This window comes from Tamandua tetradactyla, chromosome 1 (genome assembly GCF_023851605.1).
Source record: "Tamandua tetradactyla isolate mTamTet1 chromosome 1, mTamTet1.pri, whole genome shotgun sequence".
Taxonomy (NCBI): Eukaryota; Metazoa; Chordata; class Mammalia; order Pilosa; family Myrmecophagidae; genus Tamandua; species Tamandua tetradactyla.
Genome location: NC_135327.1, coordinates 100,690,653 through 100,708,546, shown reverse-complemented (window position 1 = coordinate 100,708,546; position 17,894 = coordinate 100,690,653). Strand labels below are relative to the sequence as shown.

General features: G+C 38.1%; 1 protein-coding gene and 1 pseudogene across 7 annotated transcripts in view; both read left to right on the top strand.

Moving 5' to 3' along the window:
• Positions 1-17,894, top strand: part of KLHL7 (kelch like family member 7) — a 110,721-nt gene that overhangs the window by 82,291 nt on the left and 10,536 nt on the right. For all 7 annotated transcript variants that reach the window (XM_077121841.1, XM_077121851.1, XM_077121859.1 and 4 more), the window contains 2 exons: positions 4,968-5,208; positions 13,257-13,458. In XM_077121841.1, coding sequence (XP_076977956.1) covers positions 4,968-5,208; positions 13,257-13,458 — 443 coding nt within the window. The remainder of the gene's footprint in view (positions 1-4,967; positions 5,209-13,256; positions 13,459-17,894) is intronic.
• Positions 5,216-13,235, top strand: LOC143650763 (small ribosomal subunit protein eS1 pseudogene; annotated as a pseudogene).

Genomic DNA, 17,894 nt, shown 5'->3' with positions numbered 1-17,894 from the left:
CATTATTTAAAGTTTGCCTTCTTGATAAACTTTTAGCCTATTTCCAGGTTTTCCCTGTAGTGAAACACTCTTATACATACCAACTTTGCATATTTTTCTAGTTTTTTTTTCTTAAGGGTACATTCCTAGGAAAGGAATTGCTTTAGCAAAGGATAAAAATGGGAACTAGTTCCAAAAAATAAAAATAGATGAAAGGCTGGGGTCCCAAACCAAGTACTGTTTGCTGGTTGGTCACAGGTTACCCTGGTTCTCAGTATTAGACACTGCTACCCAGGCAGCCACATAAGTATCAGTGGCCACTGCAGGACTGGGAACCATAGTGACAAGAAGCCAATTGGAGTCAGTGTAATTTAAGGATAGAGCACCCAGGAGGAACTGGTCCAGAATAGGAGCAAGGTGCAATATCCACAGTCTTCTGACCTTTGGAAGGTCAAAAATGAAGGTAGCCCAGCTGATGGGCTAGAAAATTATTTTCTACAAATGTGGCCTATCATGCAATGAAATCATCCCTTTCAATATCTTGAGCCCTGGGCTAAACACTATTCTGTGACAAGGAGAAAAACATATTTTCACAGAGCTATGCTTTTATTGGCTAAGCCTTATGTTTTTAAGTATTAAGATGCAGAATTTTGAGGCCATCTGGCCACACCTCCTGATTTTACAGATGAGGCTATTGAGGTCCAGCAACGTCAAGTCAAATGCCCAGAGTTATTTAGCTAGGAGCACCATAGGGACAAGAAAAGCCCAGATTGTTCTACTCCCGGTCCAGTATTCTTTCTAGTAGGCCATGTAGGAAGATTTTTAGAGAAGGAGGGTAGTGTAGGGGTTAAGAGTTAAGAGCACAGTTTTGGAGGTAGGTAGATTTAGATTTATATCTTGAATTCACCTTGAACTGTTTGACCTTTTACAAAGCAGTTAATATCTCTAAGATTTACTTTTCTTATCTGTAAACTGAGGATATCACCTCATAAGGTTATTGAGAAAATTAAGAAGATAATGTTTTAAGAAATTTCAGCATAGTTCCTGGACAGGTAAGTGCTCAGTAACCAATAAATTCATAATAGCTTTTCAGTGATACATTCTAAAACATTTGGACCCTATAATCATTGAATTTTAGGACTGAAAGGGAAGGGATCTTAGATCATCTAGTTCAGTCTTTTTGTTTTACAGGTAAGGAAGTCAAGTCCCTGAGAATCTAATGACTTAAGATCCACAACTCCTCCATACAGAATCTAGCTTGGTGCCCAAGTTTTCCTGGCTCCTTTGAGCTAGCATTCTTTGTGACCTTCTGAAATGAATGAAGCCTAAAATATTTCTATGTGTTTATCATGAAAGTACTTCTAGAAATGTTCTGGCATCTGCATAAACCTGCTTTCTATGAGGATCATCACCATAGTTCTGTGATTTTTTAAAAAAAAAGTCCTTAGAAACAAATGTAAATCAGATAATGACTACCACAAAGGACTTATAATTTGATCATCTTAAGTTCAGATTCAATTGCCTCCCATGGTTCTGCAAGAAGTCTTAAAATTTTTCATTTTGTTAATTTTACTTTCCTTTTTTCTAAGATGCTGTCTTCCCTAATTTGGCTTGGTTTTTTATAATCCAAAATAAAGTTCTCAAGTCTTAAAAATAAAAAAGTATTTTGGTTGTCTTGATTACTGAAAGCCATATTTATAGTATTTTTATTCTTTGAGGACTCAAACATATGTGCAGAATACATACTATATAAAGTGAGTCCTTACTCTCAAGGAAAATAGCAAGCTGATGTTTTTACCTTGAGAAATTGAAAGAGAATATTAAAGCCCCTCACCTGAAGAAGGTTGCCCTCTCCTGGGAGCAATAAGATCTGGTCTATATAGCTAGAAAATAACACAGAGAAAGCTACAATGGAATGCTCAGTCATCATTTAGGTATTCAGAAAAACGAAGTCCGAGAAGCCTACAAAAAGGAAAGGAGTCTTGAGCTTGAAAACAGTATAGATTGTGGGATGTCACAGCAGAGACAAGAAAATCTGACCAAGATCAAGAAGGACAGGACTTAATACATGGATGTGTTTTCATTATATATATATATATATTCATATATATACTCATATATATATGAGTGATGTGTCAAAACTTAAGAAATATTTCTATGCATGTCTACCCAGGCTTTCCAGTTTCCCCACTACATATCTTCTCAACACTTAAGCCCAGAATCCTGCATGGAATAATTACTCAGTAAAACTTAACTGGATTGAATTATATTTTTAGGTTAATAGTTCCCTGCCCACACATCTATCTGTGCTTTCGCATCTATGACTCCAGTGCTATTTCTCCATCTTATTGCCAACATGAAAACTGCATGTTTCTCCAGCTTACACTATAGCCTAGGAGAGTAGGGAGTTGTACTTGTCCCTCCACCTAGGCCTCAAGCTGGGAGTCCCAGTACTCATACCCACTGAGCTGACAAGCCTGACTTCCCATCCATTTTTTTTCCTCTTTCCTTCTTTTCTGAACATTACCTCCTAGTCCATATAACCAGTTATCAGAGAGTAAACATCAAATCACCTTCTCGGTACTTTGTTTTAGGTAAGGAATTATGTAGAATTCCCAGGGAGGAAAAAAGAGCAAACCTACACACACACAGCCAAAGCCAGGTATGTTCAAACACAGATGTGTTTAAATGAATCCAGTTGTAAAACATTACATTTTGCTTGAAACGTTTTATTTTGCATTCTAGATACGAATTCTTACAAAGAACATTTCACTTCTCTGCCTACAAGATGAACTCTTAAGCGTTATATTGTAGTTAGCATTTATCAAGCTTACTAGTGTCTGACATGTACAAGAATTAAGGACATTATTTGCAGAGTTGGAAACGATTTTAAAAACTGAGGATTTCTAGAGAAATTGTAGCCCAAATTGTAAGTAGATAAAAGCATGTGCCTATTCCTATATTGCATATGCAAATACACAAACACACACATATCTCAGTTAAGCATTTTTTTCCCTTGGGCTTACATTTCCAAGAGAGCAATTTATTTTAATTCTTAAGTCTGAAGCATTACTAAGCCTTATATGACAGATAACACATGAGCAACCATTCCCTACTCTAACCCTTGAGTGATATTAGAGAGAGCTATTTCTGTTACCATATTTTGGGGGTTTATTTCATTCTTTGGAACTTCATATAGTAGTGTTTAAATGTTTAAGTGCATCTGACTAAAAGATAAGATGGTTGTGTTGCTGTTTTTAAAATCCCAGCTTCCACACAGACAATTTTTAATTTGAAGAGTAACAAATCTTGGAGATGACTTCAAAGAATATATGACCAACTTTCTTATCCTGAAAAATACTAAGGAAGAGCAAGGAAAGATAATGTTCTTAAGGATATCAGAAATTTATGGAGAAGTTCCCATCTTGAAGTTCCCTTATTGCTTTCTAATAATATCTTAAATCAGGTATAAGGGTGGTAAGATTTGAGGTTCACTAGGTTAATTGATAATTGTGCCTTATTAATGAAATTGTCTTTCTCTACTAGTGAACTAGGTCAGGAAGGAATTATGAATGCATTTGCAGAATAAGTAAGAAAATATTTACTTCTGAGGGATCACTCTGTGAAATATGGCTACTGTTTTACCTTTTATTTTTTTTTCATTCTGCTTTATATACTTTCTCTAAGAGAACCTTTAAAAACCTTTCCCCCAGTTTTTCAGTATCCTTTGAGTAAAGCTAAAGCTTCAGGAAGATGTTAGATTTATCCTGTAGTTTCATGTGTCTACTTATAGGAATACCATCAAGTAATTCTAGAGGATACTTCGATCCCAGTTAGAGAAGTAAAGTCCTAAGGGATTAAAGCTCTGTTTTCCTGGTCATCTACAAAGCAGACTATTCATCTTCATCAAGATATGTGTATTCTACATTTAGGGGTTCATTCAGGGTAGATGCAAGGAAGGGCTATTTTTCCTTCTCTTTGATGTTCTATGATGTTATGATCTGATTTGGATGGATGCCAGATCCTAGCATGATAGATATCAGTCAAATTTCCCAAAGGGATCTCAACATTAATAATCACACACTGATTTGCATAGTGAAATTGGAAATTGTTTGGATTGCTCTCAACTCCTTTCAGCAAGTAGCAGAAATGCTGTAGCTTTCTTAAAAATGAGGAGGATCCAAAATGCTATAAATTTGCAGCATTCCCCCATATACAGACACCTGGAAGAAAGGGACAGGTATCCTCAGATGTCATCAAACAGAAAGCAAAGTAGTGCTGTCCTTATTGTGGTAAGTCCTTATTGTGACAGTCCTTATTGTGATAGGACTGCCATAAGTGCTCACTTCTAATCCTTGGGAAGAAAAAGTTGAGTTCAACTTTTTGACCATTCAGAAATGATCACTCAAGTATTTCATTAAAAATGCCAGAGATTTAAGAGTCCTGCTGTCTAGATTGGCTCAACTTAATATTTACAGAAAATATGTCACAGAAGTCCATAGAACGCTTATGCCTTCTGGCTTTCATTTCAGGTATCAGTAGGGTAATGGCAGTTTGGGCATCAGGTTATCCAAGGATTCTTTATATCACTCTGTAGGCATCTGGCAGAGAGAATGAGGATATTTACATTTGAAAAGGAGCTTTTCTAAACAAAACAATTATTTTAGAACTTTTTAATGTTCTTATCCTCAATGAAAGCATAGAAAACAGTAGTGGTGATATATTAAAATGTATTTAAATTCATTTTAGAATCAGGACTCTAAAAATAGTCATATATTTTCCTCACGGCCTTTGCCACAATTAACCAACATTTTGAAAAAATCGCACAGGTTAAATAGGATAAGTCTCAAGCCAAACATTTTTATGAAAATTCTATCTAGTAAATTAACACATTTTTATATTTTATACTTTCTTGACTATATCTTTGCTTTATCCTTTTCAATTATATTTTTCCCTTACTGAAAGTTTCCTGTCCTTTCCTGTTACAGGATTATAGCTGGACAGACATCCGCTGCCCCTTTGAAAAACGAAGAGATGCAGCGTGTGTGTTTTGGGACAACGTAGTATACATTTTGGGTGGCTCACAGCTTTTCCCCATAAAACGAATGGACTGCTATAATGTAGTGAAGGATAGCTGGTATTCCAAACTGGGGCCTCCAACACCTCGAGATAGCCTTGCTGCCTGTGCTGCAGAAGGCAAAATTTATACCTCCGGAGGTTCAGAAGTAGGTAAGGAATCAGTATTTGGGCAGGGGTATACTGGAGTTCTCTGTATTGGTTCTATATTATTTTTGTAACTGTCTCATAAGTTTGAAATTATTTCAAAATAAAAAGTTTTTTTAAAAAGTAAATAAGGAGGTGGTGTAAGGATAGTTCAGTGGTAGAATTCTCGCCTGCCATGCGGGACACCCAGGTTTGATTTCTGGCCCATGCACTTCCCCCCCAAAAACATAAACAAGGAAATAAACAAACAAAAATTCAACAAATGGTGCTGCAATAACGGGATACTCACATGGAAAAAGAATGAAATGTGACCCCCGCCATACAGCATACAAAAATAAACAAATAAGGAATTCTTAAGTACTTTTGTTTTGGGGAAATGCTTTGCCAAGTATCTTAGCTTTCATATTTAAATAAACAATTGATGTTATTTACCCAAATACTTACTGACATAATTTAAATACATATCTGTCATATTTAAGAACCCATTTCCCTGAAAGGTTACCTAATCTCTTTATAAATCATTAATTTACAAGAATTTCAACTTCCTAGAAGATGTTAATTTTCTGGGTTTTTTATCATCATGAAGCATAATTTGATCCTATTTGGATTTCAGTTTTAAATTAGTCGTTTTAGATACATATTATTTCCTTTAAAGATTTCAATGTGGTTTACTCCTAGACCTGTTAAAAACTCATTACTACATTCCAAGCTTTTAAAATCCATATTGGGTGGTGCAACGGTGGCTCACTGAAAGAATTCTCTCCTGCCATGTCGGAGACCTGGGTTCGATTCCCAGTGCCTACCCATGAAAAAAAAAAAATCTTTATTATGTGCTTTCTTTGTATCAGAAAAAAGGAAGAATAATCTTTTCTGTTTGCTATATATTAACTTTTTAATCTAATAACTGATAGAGGTATTTTATGTTTATTGATCAGAATTGGATGTGGTATAGGTATAAAAACCTTTCTCAATGATGGTTAATTGTAGTGTCCAGTGGTAGTCTTTTTCTAAATGAATATTTTTTTTAACTTTTTTTATTGTATGGTATAACATATATACAAAGCAAAGAAATAAAAAAGCAGTAGTTTCCAAAGCATTCTTCAAAAAGTGGTTACAGGACAGATCCCAGAGACTGTCATGGGCTACCATACAATAAATGAATAATTTTTCTAAGTGGATATTCTAGGTACAGACTAGACAGATATTAGCTTTTACATGCTTTCATCTTTTCAAGTAATTTCTTTGGCTAAATAATGGGCTTATAAAGAAAAATAGAAAGGTCAAGTAACCTAAGGTATGGAATTAAATGCTAATTAAGTCTTTATTTTTCTTTAATGATTTTGATATTAACCTAAAGAATGTTTTACTTCTGGTCAACATATTTATCTGTTCCAAGTTTTTACCCTCATTACGTGTCAAATGAATACAAGGAAAATTATAATTTCCTAAAAGTGACCCAAGAGGTAACTTTACCCCTCTTTAAAAAGCAATCTTTGGATGCATGGGTGGTTCAGTGGTAGAATGCTCACCTTGCATACAGGAAACCTGGGTTCAGTTCCTGGACCATGCACCCAAATAAAAGCATTCTTCAAGGAACTGCATAATACAGTATATTTCAAATACAGTAAATCCTAAAGGTGACAAAGTAACTGTCATGTATTAAATAACTTCATTTCTTCAGCATTTACTAAATGGTTTATTTCTTAAGTAGTATTTTTTTATATCTGCTATGTATCTTTTCTTTTCCCTTAGTATCCACTAACTGATTCTGTAAAATTGGAAATGTTCAAAAAGTTAAAAATAAGTTATTGTTGTTCATGGATGTTTCTTCTATTTGTTATTTTCTGATTTTTTTTTTCTTCTCATAGGCCTTGGTTATAATATAGGTTTATAGGGTTTTTGGGTTTTGTTTGGTTTTTTAATGTTTTGACATATGTAAAGCCCAGTAGAGTGTAAGTTGTGGAATAGTTTGGTACAGCTCTATTTTCTTTATTCTTGGGGAGAAAAAAAGCAGTTAATCATAGTAGTATTATTTCTAAAAGACTTCATTGAGGTCTTACGATGTGCAGAAGTTGTAAAACACAGTAAATATATGTTTTGTCCTTAAAGCTGATAATCTACTTTTGTCTCTCTGAGGAACACCATGGCAGTTAGCAAGCACAAGTACCTTACTAAACGTGACAGAAAGGGAGCCAAGAAGAAAGTGGTTGATCCATTTTCTAAGAAAGATTGATATGATAGGAACGTACCTACAATATTTAATATAAGAAATATAGGGAAAATACTAGTTACAAGGACTCAAGGAACTAAAATTGTATCTGATATCCTTAAGGGTCATGTTTTTGAAGTGAGCCTTTTTGATGTGCAGAAGGATTAAGTTGCATTTAGAAAATTCAGGCTAATTACTGAGGATGTGCAGGGCAAAAACTACCTATCTAATTTCCATGACATGGATGTTACCCAAGATAAAAATGTGCTCTATGGTAAAAAAAAAAAAAAAAATGGCGGACCAAGATTGAAGAACATGTTGATGTTGAATCTACCCTTGGCTATTTTCTTTGACTGTTCTGTGTTGATTTTCCTAAAAAATGCAACAGTCAGATTTGGAAGATCTCTTATCCTCAGCACCAACAGTCTACTAAATCCAGAAGATGATGGAACTCATGACCTGAGAGGTGCAGACAAATGACTTGAAAGTAATGGTCAGTAGGTTGATTCCAGACAGCACTGGTACAGACATGGAAAAGGCTTGCCATTGTATCTGTCCTTTCCATGATGTGTTCATTAAAAAAATTAAACTTCCAGAGCTATTTCCAGAGCCCGGTAGACAGGACCAGGGCTGGTGCTAGAAGCTGACACACTCCCATTCCCCTCGGGGATCCAGCCCCAAGATGAAGCCACAGCTGGTCCTGGCTGTACAGTCCCAGAAATAAGTACCAGGACCAAACCTGCAGGTGTGACCAGAATCTGGTCTTACATGTGCAATAGTGTCTCAACACCTACAATGGTTGGAACCTGCTTTTTAAAGGCAAGATGTGCCAGAAGTCCATGCCCCCTGCTAGGCATTAAGACACTGAATTAACTGCCCCCAGCCCCTCTGAGGACACCATCTAACATGGCTGTCCAGTTCTGCAGCCATCCTCACACTCAGGGGGCGCTCAGGGACTAGGAAGCCAGAGAGTGAGGCCCTGCTGTTGTCCACACAGTCCCACTAAAGAAGTCAGAATCCTACAATGGTTATATTGTCTACCAACTTCTCACTTCTCTCTGTCCTGCTCTGGTTTGTGAGCTCTTTGAGGGCAGAGGTCATCTCATTCAGTTCATTCAGTCACTTATTCATTCAAAAAACCTTTGTTGAGCAACTGCTATATGCCATGCATGTTGTTAGGTACAGGGAAGCCTGCTGCATCAACCAGGGATTGACCAGAGCAGCAGAACTACTAGGAGATGCCTATGGATAAAATGAGGGATTTATTCTATGATCTTATAACATGATTTTGCAAGCTGGTTAAACCACCTCTCGGAGCCCGTTTCTTCTAATGTTGTAGCTGCAACCCGAAGTCAGCAAGGCAGGTGGTCTGAAGTGGGAAGCAAGGACAAGCCAGAACTGCAAGGATAGGTTGAACTCATGGGGATAGGCTAGAGCCCCCTTCAGCCTCTTACCACCTCCAGGCCTCCAACTTTGATGATGAGGTGGTTCTGGGAGAAGCCAGTACCCTTCATCAGGGAGCTAAACATGTACCTGGCTCTGAAGTAAGAGAAGCTGAAAAAGGCAATCTTCCAGGACTTGGAGTTACTGCAGATCCAGCTGCCTCCCCACATCAAAAGAAAAGCCAGCAGATAAGGACAACATGCAGTAGTGGCAGCAGCTTCTCATATCCTGGTCAACTTCCTGACTGTAAAAATAATATGACCATAATTCCTTATCTGCTTCCAGTCTCGTGAGACCGTTCTAACCTGGAGCTCTGCACGGACAGGAATTCTAGAGCTTTTCATGTCAGTTAGGGTAGGGTCAGGACAGCAGCCAGAGAGCAGTGGAGGCTCCTCCACTAAGAATGGAGACCAGAAAGCGCCAGCCAGACTGACCACCCAGGGACTTTCTTTTATGAATTGATAGAGTCGGGTCTTTAAATGTCCTTACTTGGTAAAAATAATCCTCATAGCTGAACTCTGATTTTATATATATATATATATATATTTTTTTTTTATTAATTAACGGAAAAAAAGACATTAACCCAACGCTGAACTCTAATTTAATAAAAATGAAAAATTCCTGCTTTGTAAAATCCGAGAACCTCTACATCTCCTGTGTCAGCATCAAGGTAGGCTTCAGGATTCTCATTTTCCATTTAAGGAAACCAAAACTCAAAGAGATTTGATCATAGGCCTGAGATCACACAGCTGGAGAATGGCAGAATAGGGGTATGGATGCAGCCCCTGTAAACCCAAATTGGCATCATTGCCAGTCATCTTCCCCCACTCCCTCAAGAAAGAATGAGACCTGGAACACAGCTGGAGAAGATTCCAAGGTTTAAGGATATGAGCCCAAGAGAAATTTTGCAGCTCATCCTGGAAAACCTGTTTACTAGTCTGCACCTGCCTGGGAAATGCAATTAACTTTGAGTTCAGCGCACTAATTGTAGAGAAAGGCACAGGCAATCTCCCACAGCAGAGGAAAATGCCTGTGTGTTTTTTATGAGCTTTGGAAATGAATTTTATTTAATATCTATATAGAAGATCTATGGAGTCATAAATTCTTTTGCAAAAATTCTTGGGGGCAGGGTGGGGTCATAACCTGATTGCAGAAACTGAAAAGTAAATGTAGCCCAGTAAAGGGAGCATTGGCTTCAGACAGAGGAAATACCCTTCTGGCCGGGAGTTTGGGGGAGAGCCATCAGCAACAGAGAGGCTGTCTCAGGTGAGGCCCAGGGATCTTGGGCCAAGTGCTATGACCAGAGTCATTCTCTTGAGACTCCCTGGAGGGTGAAGTGGACTATCAAAAAAAGAATGAGTTCTGGACCTGTGGCTTCTCTCAAGAGCCCTGCAAAGTTGGCAGACTCTGTGTTTTCAGAGAAGAGAATAGACTTGAATAGGAGAAGCTCACTGAAGGTTGCTAGGTCCAGAGGATGTTGGAAAAGTATTGGTACCTGAGGCTATCGTTCCAAAGGTTTCTCCGCAGGCAGTAAATGAGCTTCTGGTCACAGGCATGGGGCTGCACTTGGCAGAAAGGCTTGGGCTCTACAAACAGGACACCAAATGCAGAATGAGGAAGGGGAGGGCAAGCTCTGCTGACCTTGACTCCCTGGGCTTGCTTCAGTATGAGCAGACTCCTTGGTCTGCTTCCTGCTCTGAAGAGGCTCTCAGTCTGATAAGAGAGGCCTAGTTCTTAAACTGAGTTACAACTGCTGTCCAGGGTAGGTTTCAGGCCGGGGAGACACTTCTCCTGTCCTCAGGGAGTTCCCAATCTGGTGGAAGACACCAATTCCCTACCTTAGGAGCCCCCAGTCTGATGATAAAGACAGTCCCCAATTCTCATAGAAAAGATACCATCCCTAGACTAATCTTTAATTCAAATGGACCTGAACTTAAATCCTAATTTTAGCTGTACACATTGGCAAACCTTTGAGCTTCAGTTTATTCATCTGTAAAATGGCGAGATTAAACCCATTCCATAAGGTGTCTCGGGGAATTAAGTAAAATGAAGTAAGCGAAGCACCAGATGCCTAGAAGATGTTCATTTGGGGATGGTTTTTGTGCCTTTCCCCTGGAGGTCAGATATAACTATAAAAATCCTGCTCCCCACTCCCACCCCTGGCCTCCAAGATATAGGCTGCCTGACCTCCAGGGGCAGCTGAACTCAGAACCAGGAGAGACCTGGGCCCTACAAATGGCCTGAATGGGCATCCCCAGCCTTATCACAGGTGACCAAGCCGTGTGTGAATCTGTATCTATGACTGGCCCTTTTTCCTCTAGCTGCCCATTGCAGTGATCATGCACCCTACAGCACCTGCCAATGAAAAGACTTAACTCCTGAATACAAGAGGTGCCTTATTTTGTCCTTAACAGGAACAAAACTCAACCATATGACCTTAGTAGAAGCCATCCTGGTGGGTGTGGTCTGACAGAGAAATAATCTGATAATATGCTGAGTCCTTCCCTTTCTTCCACTAGTGCTGCCACTGGCTGGCAGCTCCCCTGGGCTCATGGCTAGACCATATTTCCCAGCTTCCCTTGTAGGTAGGTGTGGCCATGTGTCAGCATCAAGGTTCTGGCCAATGGAATGTGACAGAAGTAATGAACACAGCACCACTTCTAGACCTACTCATAAGAACCTCCCACACTTCTAGACCTACTCATAAGAACCTCCCACATTATCCTGCCTCTCTTTCACCATCTATCAACAGGATGGAGCTAACCCAGCTGAGACTCAGGCCATAAAGGATGGCAGAGCTATAAGAGGGAAGGAGCCTGGGTTCCTGAATCACCATGTGATTCACATTGAACTGTTACATGAGCAAAAAATAAACTTGTTATGTTAGGTGGGACAAATTACTTTTTCTTACTTAAAAAAAATTTAATTTACAGAAAAATTAAAAAGTTACTACATATCTTTACATAGACCCTACATCTAGTTTCCCCTATTGTCATATATTAGCATGGTTACAATTAATGAACCAATATTTATACATTATTATTGAAGTCTATAGTTTATTTAGATTTCCCTCATTTTTACCTAATGTGCTTTTTCTGTTCTAGGAGCCCATCCAAGATACCATATTACATTTAAATGTTGGGGCTCTTTAGGTTCCTTTTGGCTATGGCAGTTGTTGGGGAATGAATCATGTTCTCCCCAAAAAGGCATGTTCAGGTCCCAACACTTGGTCCTGTGGATGTAAACCCATTTGTAAAGAGGACCTTTGAAGATGTTATTAGTTAAGGTGAGCCCAAATTGAATGAGGGTGGGCCTTGATCCAGAAATGGCTAAAGTTCTCATAAGCAAAGGAAAATGGACATAGCAAAGGAAGCCATGGGGAGCAGCCAGAAGCTAGAAGTCAATGGATCCTGGAAGAGAAAGGAGAAGACAGTGCCCTGTGCATTGCCAGATGAAGGAAATGCCAAGGATCCCCAAAGAATACCAGCCAGCCAGAAGATACCGACCCCATGAAGAAGAAGCCTCTGGCCTCTGAAACTGTGAGCCAGTAAATTCCCGTTGTTAAGCCAAAAAAAAGTTAGAATGCTGAAGAAGCCCACGTATGACCTGAGATACCTCATGGAGCTTCATAGTGAAGGGCTGCAGTTCTGGAAAGGCTTCTCAAGATGAGACAGGTGCTTAAGTTGAATGAGCTGATGATATGCCAGCAGTTCAAGAATCGGTTTAAAATTCAGACTTTTAATAGTGACAAATAAAAAGTCTTATCTGGGGGAGAAAAAAAACTGAATAATTACCTCACAAACAGTTGAAACCTGAGAGTATACATAAGAATGGGCCAGCATGACTTCAGGGCTCTCCCACACATCCACCAAGGGTAGCCAGAAAGTATAGTTTTGTTAATGTTACCGGAGCTGTTATAGAATAGTAAATGATAAACCTTGGAATATTATCTGCTAGTAGTTTTCATATTTTAATATGGAATTTACCATCTGTAAATAGCTGTGTTTTTTCCCTCTATATAAACATTTGAAGTCTGGATCATTTCCATCATGCATTACTGGGCTTGAAAACGTGTAATTGTTTTCTTGTTTTGCTTTTGCAATCAAACCAATTTCTTCTAAAGTCAATTACCAATAAACAAGTCTTTCCAATGGATTCTTCTTTAGAAATTTTCCAAGGTCTATGCAAACAGAGCTAGCCTTTTCTTTGTAAATGAAAAGTATGAACATTTACATTTGGAAAAACTACTGCATTTTTTTGTTGTTGCTGTTTGTTGAGTATAAAATTGACTCTGCAACCCTATATCCTTTCCTCCCACAACTAATGACTCAGTTCTACAGTCAATTTGATCTAACCCCCTAATGGACTATTTGAAACATGATGGAGCCCTGTTCTTTTACAGGAAACTCAGCTCTGTATTTATTTGAGTGCTATGATACAAGAACCGAAAGCTGGCACACGAAGCCTAGCATGCTGACTCAGCGCTGCAGCCACGGAATGGTGGAAGCCAATGGCCTGATCTATGTTTGTGGTGGAAGTTTAGGGAACAATGTTTCTGGGAGAGTGCTGAATTCCTGTGAAGTTTATGATCCTGCCACAGAAACGTATGTAGCAACTTAAAATTCTTATTCTGAGAATTGTATTCTCTAAACTCAATGGAAGAGGATGGCAAAAGGCAGAAGAAACCCAAGAAAAGAATTTAGTTCCCATGCTAAGAACACATGTATGCTTTTGAGTATGCTAGTATCACCCAGTGGCATGTTTACAGTCTGGACCTCCACAGCTGTGGGTTTTACCTCTCAACTTTAAGAAATGGCCTGAACTTATACCCCATGAAACCCTTGTCTCTCTGACCCTTCTTGGACAGTAAATATCTATGAATGAGACAAGTTTGATTAATTCACCAAGCACATAAAATATTTTTGTTTGAGAAATCAGGAAATATAGGGAAGGAGGGGAAAAGTACTTAGGATCAGTAGTAAATTTGATCAAGTAGGAATATTATATATTAGTTCATGGTGTTACTAAATCATTCCCCAAGGAATATGTGTGTTCATACTCACACATATGTTTAGATGCATATTTACTAAATAAAATTATTTTTATGACTGGGAAGTAAATAATTTTTAAAAAGGCAAAATGCTAAAGAAATAGCCATTTTTCCTGACCTTGTTATCGTTAATGATGGAACCCATTCAGGATAGCCAAAGGAAATATGCTAATCATTGGATAATGGTTTTATTTTTAGTGCAATTTTATTGAGATACATTATATATTCACATACCATATAATCATCCAAATTTTATAATCAGTGTTTCACAGTATCATCATGTGCATTCATCATCACAATTGGTTTTTGAACATTTTCATTACTCCAAAATAAGTAAAAAATAAGAATAAAAGTAAAAATAAAAGTGAAAAAGAACACCCACAATATCCCATACCGCTGCACCTCCTCTGTTATTTGTTGGTCTTTTTTTTTTTTTCCTTTCTCATCTGTTCTTACACTGGATAAAGGGAGTGTCAGTCACAAGTTTTTCACAATCACATGGTTATACCTTAAAAGCTCTATAGTTATTCAGTCATCTTCAAGAATCAAGGCTTGGTAAGAGCAGTGACATTAAAGCTAAGGAGGACATGAACACAGCTGATATCACAGCTATACCTTTGTTGATGTTCAGATCAAAGAACTTTAATATAAAAATGCATTTGCTCATATGGCTGGATTGCCCATTGTTCTTTCTTTACCACAGCAAGTTATTGGGTAAATATATTCAATTTAAATGTTAGGCCTAAAATTTGCACTAAAATTCTCACACTGTGGTTTTATGTTTACAAAGTATTGCCAGACTAAGAAACAATACAGTCTTCAACTCCATTTACTGTTTAATTAAGAGATGAGAAATTAATTATGAAATATTAGTCATGTGTATTTATCTATTTGTGTATAATCAATAATTTCTTTCCCTAGCAAAAGTGCCTTTACAGCTGTTCTTTTCTCATTTTTTGCTCAACTACACCAGTGAAAGGAACAGTAGTATAAAGCAACTTGTCTTTTGAAACTTATCTTCACTAAAATATAGAAACTAAGAAAGCTACACTGGGGATACCCCTTATCCTGTCATCTTTCAATTCAGCTCTCTCTTTACCCCAATCTTGTCACAAAGCAAAAGATGTGTGTATGAATGTGCTTATGTGTATTTGTGCCAATTGTCCTCTCTCCCATGTCTACCTTTCTTCCATAACTCCTGTGTTCAAAAAGTGTTACAGAATATGGACAGGCAGAACTCATTCTCTCCTCCCTGCAAAAAACAATGAGAGAACAGGCAGAAACTGCCCAAAGCAGCAATTCCAGGGCTTGGGTGGCCACAAAAGGACCACTGCCAACGTATGAAGAGCTGGATGAAAAAACAGAGACACTATAACTGAGAAATAGGGGTTAGTGTGCTCAAACGCTGTGCACCAGTCAGCCCAGGCCTCCTACTTCGGCTACCAGCCAGTGAAGTTAACCTCAGTACAGGGCCCTAGAGTCTTTCCACATGGGAGCCCATGAGCCAACAGATACATTATATCCACATACAGAAATCTCTGCAGTTCCCAGTGCCCAACCCCCGCCACAGAGGCCATCTGTTTCAGGTACTCGGGTCTGGGGGAGACAGGGAGGCCCTTCCCTTGGGAGGAGAGAGGGATGCAGAGCAGTGCTGATCGACTTAGTGGTGAGGGAGACCCTCTGTCTCCCCACAGCCTTGGGCCTTTCTGCACAGTATGCTCATGGCTTGGCTGATTTTATTACCAAAGGCGATAGATTATTTGCCCAATGTACTTTATGACCATTCTTGAGACACCAAGGTTTCAAAGAGAAGACTTTATTGCTAGGCACAAAGCAGGAGATTAGATGGTCTATTGGCCCAAAAATCTGTCTCCCTGAACGGCATTAATTCTGATAGTTTCATAGTATTATGGGCAGATTTTAAGATAATGAACACAGTGGCTTTAGATCATGTAATTAGAGGTGATTTAATTATCAAGCATGTGCAGATTGATTACATGCTTAGTCAGAGAACATATGTAAGAAAATGGCAGCTTTAATATGATGATGGGTGTGATTTTAAGTATTATAATGATGTATATGTAACTTAGGAGTTAAAGTCTAAGTTACTGCGCATGTTTGGGATGAGGTGGCGTGCATTTTGGTTAGCTTCAGCTTCACTTATTAAAATAACTTTGGAATTGGGATAGATTCTGGGTTGACGCATGACCCTTCATTAATAAATATTAGGAGCTATTTTTAGTGATCACAAGAATCCAAAGTTGAAAACCCAATAAAATGGATACAAGTAAGAGTCACTCACAAGGTTTTACAATCACAAGGGCACAAGACAAAGGCTAACCTGTCATTATCAGAGATCAAGGAAGTTAGATCACACTTTAAAGATTTTAGCTATTTCTGCCTACTCCAGTATACCAGAAAGCAAAAATGAGTATTTATGTAATAACTCAACAACCATAATCATCCCTTAAATCTTAATTTCTCAGTTACAACTACCCCTTCTGATTTGATAATTATTTCTCAATTTTGAAGGATGTTTGGGTGGTGACTCTTTAAACTTTTTCATGCTGAAAAAAGGGTCATCGACATTATGGAGCAGAGTGGTAAGACCGGTTGTTTTTGGAGAGACCAGTACTTCTGGGTTTTAGAGCTCATCTGGCATTGGAATAATCCAGAGACTTTAAATCTCTAAAAAACAAATTTAATAAATAAAACCTTTATAGAGCCCAGGGTATCTTTTAGAGTTTCCAGAAATGTTGGTTTGGAGCCTTGCCACTTGGTGACACTTTGAATATTTGGCTGAACCTTATATGAGCAATCTCTAGAGTGACCTCAACTCTATTTGAAATCTCTTAGCCACTGAAACTTTTCCCCACTTTTGGTTAACTAATTTCATGATGCCAGGGTCAGGTTCATCCCTGGAAGTCATGCTTCACGTTGTCAGGGCCACGCTTAACCCTCAGTTATGTTCCTCATTGCCAGAGCAACTTAACACCCCTAGAAGTCATGTCTTATGCAGGGGGGAGGTCAGGATTTAGCTTAGAGAGACCACATCTTGAAAACAAAAGATGCTCTCTGGGGATGACTTTTAGGCATTAATTATAAGTAGGTTTAGCTTTGTAATTACAGAAATAAGCCTCATATGGGCAAGCATCAAGAATGAGGCCTTGGCTTATTAAATTGGGAGCCCCTATTGCTTAAGAAAATATCAGGAATATCCTACATGGGGAAATTTAATAGTTCCACTTTTTCTCCAGTCCCTCAAGACTTTGCAAGTACTTTTTAAATTTTTTGCCCAAAATATTCTGAAATGCATCGGGGTATAACACTAACTCGTACAGAATATTAAGATTTTACTTCTTATTCTAGGTTCCCAGTCAAATAAAGCTGAATTATATGGTTTAAATAAACTGACCAGACAGCTTACATTAGATAGTATACTACAGAAAATTTAAATTTGGGATAAAATAAACACTTTTTGTTTCACACAGAAGTTAAAGTTTTAAAATACAGATAATGTTATCTTTTTACCCTATATTCTGATTTACCTTAGTTTTAAGTAGATCAGCTTCAGCCACATTTCTAATTGGGGTCTGATTTCTTCTTCAGTTGTTTTACAGCTGCTGTATGGAGTAATGCTGACTTTCAGAGCTGGAGAACTAATTCTGAGTTTCAGGTGTTACACAAATACTTAAGCTTAGCAAAGCATTTCAGAATTTAGAAATGACAGTTAAAGCTCAAGAATAAATGTGTCTTGTTCATCAAAAGAGGGGAGAGAGAAATGAGTCAAAATAAAATTTCAGTGGCTGAGAGATTGCACAGTCAAGAGGTTATCCTGGAGGTTATTCTTATGCATTATATAGATATCCCTTTTTAATTTATGGTATATTGGAGTGGCTGGAAGGAAGTACCTGAAACTGTTGCGCTGTGTTCCAGTAGCATTGATTCTTGAAGACAAATTATATAATGATATAGCTTTTACAATGTGAC